At 41.2% G+C, this 10,574-nt stretch overlaps 1 protein-coding gene across 1 annotated transcript; it reads right to left on the bottom strand.

The window, feature by feature from the left end:
- si:ch211-262h13.5 (uncharacterized protein LOC571127 homolog) lies at positions 1-7,964 on the bottom strand. Its single transcript, XM_061077701.1, has 7 exons — positions 7,698-7,964; positions 5,986-6,096; positions 5,430-5,517; positions 4,345-4,511; positions 3,740-3,847; positions 3,055-3,141; positions 1-1,086 (listed from the first exon to the last, which is right to left on the bottom strand). Exons 1-7 carry the CDS (start codon positions 7,920-7,922, stop codon positions 586-588), a joined length of 1,287 nt encoding a protein of 428 aa, XP_060933684.1. The 5' UTR covers positions 7,923-7,964; the 3' UTR covers positions 1-585.
- Between the last annotated feature and the right edge of the window lie 2,610 nt (positions 7,965-10,574).

The raw sequence follows: 10,574 nt of genomic DNA, 5'->3' as shown, positions 1-10,574 counted from the left end.
TTCAGTCCAAGTAAAATACTATGTTTTTATTTATGCTTCTGTTCTTCGTTTCCTTCGTACAGAACAATTCTACACATGCCATAGATACTCAATTTAGAAATATATAAACTACACAATCTCATTTGTGAAAGAATTACAATAATATAGTTTATGCACTTTTTTCTATATATATAATAGCTTCAGATTAATTTTCTTTCACTCAGCTAATTGATATAGAAACTAAGAAAAATCTAATTGTTAAATATTGAGCTCTAAAATCTTTTCCTTTATTGCTTTATTCCACCAAAATAGATCCTGACTATCAGCTTAAGTACTGAAGGTCTAAAACAATGATTTACTAAAATTGTTCAACTATTAGAGGCCATCTTCTAATACATGGGTTTTAACTCGTGGCTGTTTTGTCTGCTTTGTACCATTTGCAGCAGAGAGGTCATTTCAGGGCCACGGGAAAAAAAGGAGCTAGCATTCGTCTCATTAGCACAAATTATTACAAGCCTGCAGTGACGGGGAGCGCAGCAGTTTATTGCTCCACTGTCTCCGAGGATAAATTAAAGATGAACAAATGGTTTCCCCAAGCAGCGCCGGTTAAACTGTGGTGTATCGAGCGGGACCGGGACAGGAGCGGAAAGGAGAGCGGCCACTGGGGAAATCAACCAGGAAGACGGGCCTGTGCGTGGTGGAAGTTTCCATCAAGGCCTGGCGTCTCCTGCGCTCACGCCTCTGGTAGTGGAAGTCAAAGGGCGGACGCAGCGCCAGGGGGCCGCCAACCTCTTCAGAGGAGGAGGCGAACCACTCAGGAGCGGGTGCTGGTTGCTGCTGCTGGTTGACCAACCCTTCAGACGACTCGCTGGAGGAGGAGGAGGAGGAGGCAAGCGGGTTAGCCGCCAGTGTGGGGTCAAAGGGCTCGGGCTCAACAGGTGCGGGGTCAAACGGCGCTGGTTGAACATCAGGGGGCGATGTCGGGTCAGAGGGAAGAGGCTGTGGATCAGTTGCTGATTCATCGATCCAAGGAGGGAAGGTTGGGCTCTCAGGGTCCGGAGGGAGGTCATGGGTCTGAGGCTGCAGCGGCCGGAGGACGTCTACGTTCTGCACACAAACACACAAGATCACACAAAGAGGATAGTTTACACTCACTCCACAAGCTGGGAAAAGTAAGATGGAGTATTAGAGCCACGTTACAGGGGAAAAAAATCGAGATTTTTAGAATATAGTCGCAATTTTATGGGATTACGTCTTTTGTAATGTGTAAAGTTAGAGAGAGAAAATGAGAAGATGAATCTGGTGAGGAATGTGGAGAATATAGATTTCACAAATAAGGAACTAGTTAATTTTTGGGGGGTATAAGAAGTATCAGCAACTGGAAAATATTGTGCAAAAAATCCTCTATTCCAAAGTAGGAGCCAGAGAACTTGGGGGAAATTGTCTTCTTTGGGAAAATGTTCTTCTCAATTAAGATTTTATTCTTGTTATATTCAAACTTGTTTTTCATTTAAACTGCTTAATGCTATATATATATTAATTAAATATATAAAAAAATGTTAAACAATTCTCATTGATCTTTGACTTTATTCACGTAATATAACCTTTTTCTAGCTAAATTATATCTTTGTTCTCTTAAAATTACAACTTTTTCCTCATCAAATGTCCACTCTATGGTCTATAGACAGCCTTTTCAATCATTACTTTACTTTTGTAACATTACATAATTATTCCTGAAATCTCTTGAATTGCTTCTCAATATGTCCTGAACTCTCCGTCACACAGAAGCGTTTCACTCATGCAGTTTTAAATCAGACGCCACGAGTCTAGAAACAAGTGAGAAGACGACATAATTATAGCTCAAGAGTCGTACAATTTGAAACACACACACGAGCACGACACAAACTCGGAGACACATGGAAGATGTGACAGAATAATTATACGACTGGAAGCTTCCATTCAGACGCACAACATTCATCAGAAGTAGGTCACACAGTGTCTTATTATCAACTTACAGCCCCACAGCGCGGCTCCACTTTACCGTCGACTTTACACCGTGTGACTCACGGCTTTTATTTCAGATGAATGTTCAATTATTTCTCTCTTTCTTGCACAGACGCTGTTTTCTTTAATTAGCCGTGAGAGTGAAATCCCTGCTGCTGTTTTCCAGTCTGCAAGTTAAAAATCACTCGAGACGCGGTTGACAGCTAAAGTATTATTTACTCTTCTTGTTTGTCATGTTTTATATTTTCGGACGTGTTGATTGTGTGTATTGTTGTCACTTTGTGGTTCGATTAAAGCAACACTAAGCAACTTGTATACCTTAAATTAGCAGCTTTAAAATTATTTGATTGGACTGAGAGTCACAGCTTCAGCTGTCAGAATCAGGTTCAGCAGGTTGAAGAGTTAAACTGAACTTTAGATCAGTTAAAAATACTAAAAATTTCCAATATTCAGCAGCGAATCTTTTTAAATGTGAAGAATTCTGAACGGATTTTGGCGGATTTGTTACAGCAGCAGCTCTTTTGGTGCAGGAAGCAGAGGATCATGGGTAATATCCAGTGTTCAGTCAGTGCTCCACTCAACACATTGAGAGGAGACCAACAGAGTTAGTCTCATGTGTGACTGCAGGGGGCGCTGTTGCTCTGTAAAAGTTACATACCGTTGCTTTAACAGTAGTCAGTCGAGTGGCACCAAATGACACACACTCATAAATATTACTCCCCTGAATATGTCAGATTTTTTAACCTCTGGAACCATGAATTATTGAATTGGAAATCGTGACAATGTGAAAACAACGACTATTTATTTAAAAATAATCCTGGAGACGTCCCTTTTTCCATATTCACGCCAACATTTAATGGGATCTTTCTTGATCCATCTACAAATTTCCAGAGAAATCAGCTCAGGAGTTTTGGGCTTAATCCTGTTGACAAACAAACCAACGACCAAACAAACAAACAAAGAGAAAGCGGCAAAAAAACAACCTACATGAGTGGAGGTAACGCCAGCAGCCATTTTGGTTCAACTGGCTCAGATAGAAGAAGATAACCGTTTCCTAACTGTGTCTCCTACCTGCAGTTTGAACATCTCACAGGACACCTGCACTTCAGGATGGACGCTCACGTCACCTCGAACAGATCCGGCACAGAAACCTGCCGTCTGAGAGAAGAAGGTTTTATTCTTTAATTTCTTTTATACGATAAAGAAAAAAGAAAAAAGGAGCAGAATGAAAAGAGCAGAGAGGGGGAAAGAGATTTACAAATTAAAAAGGAGGAGCAGACGTGTCAGCAGTCGTTGATAAAAGAATCCATTACTGCAGCTCTTTAGGATTTAAAAGTAGAAATGAATCTGTCACGTCGTCAAGGAGCCGCTGCAGCGACGGTAAACAAGACGCCGGCGGATCGATGTTCATTTGTGATTCTACAACAACATTAATTAGAGTCATAACAGTGTCAGAATGCTGACATTGCAATCTATTATTTTAAATGAATGGTCCACCTACAATGATGTTCTATGACATCTCTGATTTCAGACTTTGTGCCTTCTTGCCTTTCTGTCATGTTTGTCTTTATGGATTTGAAATTGAAGCTGAAAACATTCATAAGGCCTAAAATGTATGTTTATATATATATTTATTTTAATTTAGCCATTTTCTTTTATTATATGCAACTGTTTTTTGTACTTTTGTTTCATAAACATCTGAAGCTTATGAACAAACAACTATTTGTCTGATTTTGAACTACATGTGGACTCGTACCTGTGTGTCAGGTAAGAGTGAGCGTCCCCGGCAGCTGCCTCTCTCCGTCACTCCCTCTGGACACTCTTGGATGGTGTACTCCACAAAACTGGCTTTCTCCGGCAACGACTGAAATATAAAATAACAAGGTGAGAGAAGTGTAAATTGCACAAATGAGCTCAAAGGTCACATTTGCAGTCAGATACAAAGGAGGTGAGGATTCGTGCTGTAACTTAGTGTCTATCAGTTTGGATTTAGAGCATTAAATAAGTTTCCTAAGCTGGACAATCAGATGCAAAGAGGAGCAATACAAGGATTCTCTCAGACCCCAAGTGAGCGATTCAGTTTCTCCTCTGCCCGGCCAGACAGTCACGTCTGCGTCGCCGTCAGTAATCCTCTGCAACCTCTTGCATCATTATGGTTTTTTGTGGAGCAGTAAAAGCTTCTCATCTGGTGCACCGGAGCTCGGGGGTGCAGTCGAACGGCTGCTCATTTACACCCAGAGATTAATCTCCAGTGTTATTTTCCAATAAACACATTGTTGTGTGAATGATGGAATCAGCCCTGGGAGCTTTCAGTCCCTAATCAAAGTTCACAGCTGTGTGTCCTTTGTGTTTGTTTTTTACCTGAGCCGAAGCTCTGGTGATCTTCTTCAGCCCGAGTCCTGCTCCCAGCGTGGAGCGTCTCCTGTAGGACGCCAGGGTGACCTGCGCTGTGTCCACGGCCTGAGGGCTGTCCGTGGACAGCAGCAGGGGACAAGTGGGACAGACCTGCTGCAGCTTCTCTGGGGGATCTGCAGGAACCAGGCAGGCTCGTGAGTAAAGAACATTTACACTGAAAACACAATGAAGACAATATTGTGTGCAGATTCTATTTAGTACAGATTTAACAAATAAGGAAATAGTTAATCTTTTGGGGTAATCAGAACCATTAGATTCAGGAATTGTCTCCTCCAAGGAAAGAACCCAAGAACTCTAGTGAGGAAATACCTAGAATATCTTAATTCTATATATTCAAAAAAACTTTATTCATTTAATATTATTTTGTGGCTAAATTATAACTTTGTTCTTATAAAATTTCAACTTTACTATCATAATATCATGATGATTATTTTTGCCTTCTCAATTATGACTTTATTTTTGTTATATTACAAAATTATTCTTGAAATGTATTGAATCTTTCTTTGATATGGCCCCAACACTCCAGTATATGGTACATGGACATTGAATCTAAATTGGGGATCATCATTATTAGTTACACCTAAATGCTAGAAATTAAAATGTCTACAGTGAAAAATGTCTGTTACATGGAAACATTTTCCTTTGCTTTCCTTCTTTCCTTATCCTTTCTTTCTAGAGTCAGAGCAGGTGGTTAAACAGAAGGTTCGTGCTTTTATGTTCTCCTTCTTCTGATGGTTCTGCCGACAGTGTATGAACGACATGATAGGAAAGTGCAGAGTGAATGTGACTTGTAGTGTGAAGAGCTTTTTGTTGTCATGAAGACTAGAAAATATATAAATACATCCGTTCTATAAATATTTGTTCTTATGACACTGGGTTTTGTTGAGGAATTCAAACCAGAAGCAGCATCCGCAAGATCCACAGCCACATTTACATTTGAATACAATATAGTCGATTTATAACATTGATAACAGGGATCTTCTTGGTGTTTAAACTCTTTTGTACAGAAGTGTTGAGTGTGTGATTGTCACCTGGCACCAGGGTGCAGTCGTAGCTGTACAGGTAGGAGAAGCCCTCTGGTGTGTGGAGAATCGTCGTGTTACAGTTTCCAGAGATTTGCTGCAAATAAGAAAAACAGTGTTTGTCACAATTGACAATTATCACTATCGTTAACAGAGGTGATATAAAACTAATGACTTGACTGTAATGTGTGTTTGCTCTTGTATTTATTGTTTGGAAGTGAAGATGATTGTGGGAAATACTCTGATTTTAGGTGTCAAGTTAAAATTTGACACCTAAAAAAATAGTAGTAGTTGTAGTGGTATATATTCTGATTGTTGTAGTATTTGCTCCTGCGATTTATGGATATTCTTAATATAAACCTTGATGCCTCCAATATTCAAGGCACTTCAAAATGTTACTTTCTTTAACTGCATTTTTGCAGTGTAGGGAATTCATTATGGCGGTGAGGGTCGTACAAGTGTAGTACAAAGTACAAATGTATGTTTGTCTCTGTGTATGTGTGTGTGTGTATATGTGTGTGTGTGTGTGTGTGTACGTGTGTGTGTGTGTATGTGTGTGTCCCACCGTCTCCATGAACGGTCTGACGTCACAGCGTTTCCATGGTTTCGGGCTGCCGATGTGACACTTGGTCTCCAGGACATCCAGGTCCAGGTAGTACACGTTGCCTGCCGGGCCCTGACGTGCACGGAGCAAACACAAAACACAGAGAGACGAGGAACAAACAATGTTCTGCAGTCAGAATTATTCCAGCAGCGAGAAAAAACATCAATCCCAAAATATAGAAATTGCACAAAAACTCATGTAAATCAGTCAGTTTGTTCAGTTGCAGATGAGGTTCTCTGTGCTGGAACATGGAAGTTGTGTTTTCATCCGTGTCCTTTTGTTTGTTTGTCACATGTTGACATCGCTCAGAGAATAATTCATTGATCACGATGAAATTAATGCAGAGTGATATTCTACTTTCTTTGTTTTTCCGCAGGATTACACAAAAAGCTGCAGAACACATTTCCAGGAGACTTGGCATCAGGCGAGGACAAGGCTCATGAAAGAGCCCATTATTTTTTTTTGTGTGGATCTGGAGAGAGGAGCAGGTCCAGGAATGTTTTTTATCACTTCCTTTAACAAGGCAAAATGAGGCGTTTATGGGTTATTGTTTTTATTAAATATCCAGGGAATAATTCCTGGACCTTAATGAAAACAATCAGGCATATTTAGGGGAGTGATATCTATAAGTGTGTAAATACAAATCTAGATCTAGAGAATTGAAATGCTGTTTCATCAGGCGTATTTACAGCAGCTGTATGGTGACATATGAGGCTACAGACGTGTAACTAACACCAACCTGTGGCTGAGACAATGTGAATTCACTTGTGCATGAACTTTTTACATGTATTTCCAATAGTTCAAGAACCGTGTTCATATAAATGTGACAGATTCAGTGCAGAATTGAAGGGACTCGAGCCTCGGAGACGGTTTGCGCTCCACTGAGTGCCACTCGAGTTCAATATTGATCCGGGCTGCAGCACTGAAAACAAATGTCAACACTTTGAGCAGGTGTAACGGGGCCTTTTCAGGTCGTGAAGCCGAGCTGAGCCTCTTAAAACTCCATCTATCCCACAGTCGGGCTCCAGCAGCCTTCAGCGGCTGACAGCATGAAGTTCATAAAGCCCTGTTGTGTGAGGTTTGTCCCGGCGGTGCTGGACCGGAATGACCTGGACTTTATTAACCGTCGCCTCGGTAAAAGGCCTTTTTTCATGAGGCGTGAAAGAGGAACGGCTTTCTCGTTTCACGACAGAACATTATGTTCGTCGATTTCTACGTCCTGTTTATTGGAAAGTGACACTGGCAGCAAAATGCAGACGGCAAATGTTCATTGTTTTAAAAGACTTCAGTGGTTTTGCACTGATGCACCTGCAGGTTTTGTTCCTGTCACTGATAAGTCCTTGACAAGCAGAGATTAATTCTGTCATCATTTCCCTCCGGAGAGATGGAGTCCACTCATTGTGACGAGGATTCCCTGATTAGAAAATTCAGCTGTGCTCAGTCACATCCCAACCAAACATGAATCTTATCAAATGGAATCCCACTGACATGCAGATTGTTCACGGCTGGTTACGTCCACCAGCGTGTGACTCTCTGCTCTCAATGATGTTTGGGTATTTCAGGGGCAAAACAACCTTTACACACCACAGCCTTTGTGAAACTTGCACAAATCACTCCACTGCCATAATAGAACAACCCCCCCCCCCAGGCTGAGGATTTCTGTTTGCACAAACCTGAGCCTGCAAGTGCACGTTTGCAATGCGGTTGAGGGCAAACTTGTAGCCGTCCTCTCGATCCTCGTTGATGTAGGTGAGCGCCAGACGAGACAGCTTCTCCACCGCCTTGTCGTTACAGGGCACGGGGGCGAGCTCAGCCGGGACCAGCGGGAAACCCTCGGCGTGCACGGCAGACAGGAGGGAGGCCAGCAGCAGGAACATGGAGGGGGCCTCGGTGGCCATGATGACTCAGGTGCAGACAGGGACTAAAAGACAGAGCTGTGGGTATAAAGTCAACTTTGTTCTCCCGTGTTTGCCTTCAGTGACTTTTGGAATCAAAACAGGACGGAGATGTTGGAATGGAGCCAAGGGGAAAGTTGACCTGATGTTTGTGAATGAATGTGACACTCGTTCATTTTCACCAGACAAAGAAACTCCCTCACCACTTTAAAACACATTCAAATGACTGTATATATACACACCTACATCTATACATATATATATATATATATATATATATATATATATATATGTATACTGTACTTATGTCATGTATTGTGGTGGTGATGTCAGTGCCTCTCCACTAGGGGTCACTGTGACTCTGGTCCGCTGTAGAGAAGCTGCAGAACTGGGGTTAATGATCCACTGATCAATTTAACTCACTACAGAACTAAACCTGCTGTTTTCTTAGGAACAGGAAACTCTGATATTTATTTTCTGCATTGACTTTAGTAAAAGAAAATAAACAACAGCCCTGAAAGTCAATGAATTTACTCCATCGTGGTAAGTGAGCATGGAAATTATGCATTTTTTAAGGACTTAAAAAATATTTTAGAAGATTTTCTTGCAAATGGGATGTACAGGATATTTTTGCAGCATATTTATATACTGAAGTAACTTTTTTAAGTTGTATATGAATGAAAACATTTATTATGAGACAACAGTTGGTTATTTCAACATATTCATTTCATAGCACCTTTTATTTGAAAACAATTGAATGAGCATGTGTTTAAAAATAAACAACAATCCATTTAAGCAGTTTAAAAACCAGTCAACATTTATGCATTTAAAGGCTTCCAAATACAAATATGTTTTAAGCGATGATTTGAAACCAGGGAAAGTGCTTGAAAGCCTGATCTCAGGCAATATGGCAAAAGTCTGTTTACCCTTTGTTCCCAGTCTTGACCCAACCAGGTTGTTGCTCAGCTTTACCTCTTAGGCAATAAACATCTCTGAATCTGTGCTCTTAGTATGAGCTTTGTTATTGACCCGTGAAGACTGCATGAGTTGTTTGAAGAGGAGAAACCAACACAAAGACCAGAGAGCTGTCGACAGTAACGAGCCATCTCGCTGTTCTCCGAGGAGGACAGGAGGAAAAATCGATCCGACAATCTGAAATGTGCCCAAAGAGAAAGAAGCTCCTGAAGTAAAGCGCATCAGCCATCGAGGAGGTCGGCCAAGGTCAACAACAACAGCAGCTGGGGACAGGGTGACGTCACCACCAGTGTCCACAGGGGGCAGCAATCCAGTCGACACATCACAAGGTACAACTTCCTCCACAGCTGGAAGAATCTGAAGCTCATGATGGGATTTGAAGTAGTTCAGAGATGAGATTCATACGTTTTCCTGGACTGAAGTGACAGAACAGGCCAAAGAAAGGATCTCTGCTCATGATCCAGAACAAAGCAGCTGATCTGTGGAGCAGGAGCTGGTGACACGGCTTCGTTTCCGGAATGATCTCACTCATCTTCAGAGATGATATCACACATGATGAGTTCACACATGATGATTTCACACATGGTGATATCACACATGTTGGCAGCAGATGGATTCATTCAGAAGCTGCACAGAGAAGCTTTGTTCATCAGTTTAAAGAGAAATGCAACAAAAATCAATCAGGAGCAACTTCCATCACGAAGCAACACAACAAGGGACTAGATAAGAGTGTGAGTCAACGTTTACATGGAAGCCAACAATCCAGTATTAACCCAAATAAACCAATAATCTGAATAAGACACTGTAATGATTGCTTCATTTTCTGATTACCTCAACCAGAATAAGCTCATATACTTGGAATAACTCATAATTAAATCAAAAGGTGTGAAATATTCCAACCTCAGACGCATTATATCAATATGCACATGTCATAAATGTCATTATAACGTCCTATTGGAGTTTTTAATACCAACTGTGTGTAAAAAAGATGTAAAAATAACAAGGGGTTGGAGCTGAAAGTTAGAAATCTTCAGTGTTCCAACACAAACACACAAACACACAAACACAAAAAAAAAGATTAGACTGTTGTTCTTCCTTCAGAGCAGTAGCAGGGTAACCAGGTCTGACTTTGTGTTAAAGGAGGGGTTCACACTTCTGGAGGAGTCAGACTGGTTGTTCTGTTCACGACAGGAGGGATTACTGTCTGTCACTGTACACACACAGTCACACACACACACACACACACACACACACACACACACACACACACACACACACACACACACACACACACACACACACACACACACACACACACACGTTTAACCTCTGAGTGACTAAAGCTCGATGCATATTTCTGATTTTGCAGAGATTTGTTTTAATGAGAAAAACGAATCATTCCGTAATCTAAAATAATCAGATTTTTTTGGACACTGTGGAACCAACGTGTGATTTACATCAATGCTCAAACGTTCTAGTGCAGAGTTGATGAGACGACTAATACCGTCACCATCTGTCGGTTAAATCTGGAGGGAGCGAGACTTAAAGACCGAAGTGGAAAAGCAGCAGTCCTCCCGGTTCTGTCTAACACCAGCATCTCTTTAGATCGCTTACTAATATGTTGTATCCTATTTGTTTAATCCAGAGCAATAACAGCTCTTCAGTTGCACAGGGGATTAT

Source organism: Limanda limanda, chromosome 9 (assembly GCF_963576545.1).
Source record: "Limanda limanda chromosome 9, fLimLim1.1, whole genome shotgun sequence".
Taxonomy (NCBI): Eukaryota; Metazoa; Chordata; class Actinopteri; order Pleuronectiformes; family Pleuronectidae; genus Limanda; species Limanda limanda.
The sequence above is the reverse complement of the archived record's forward strand: the minus strand, read 5'-3'. Positions and strand labels throughout refer to the sequence as shown.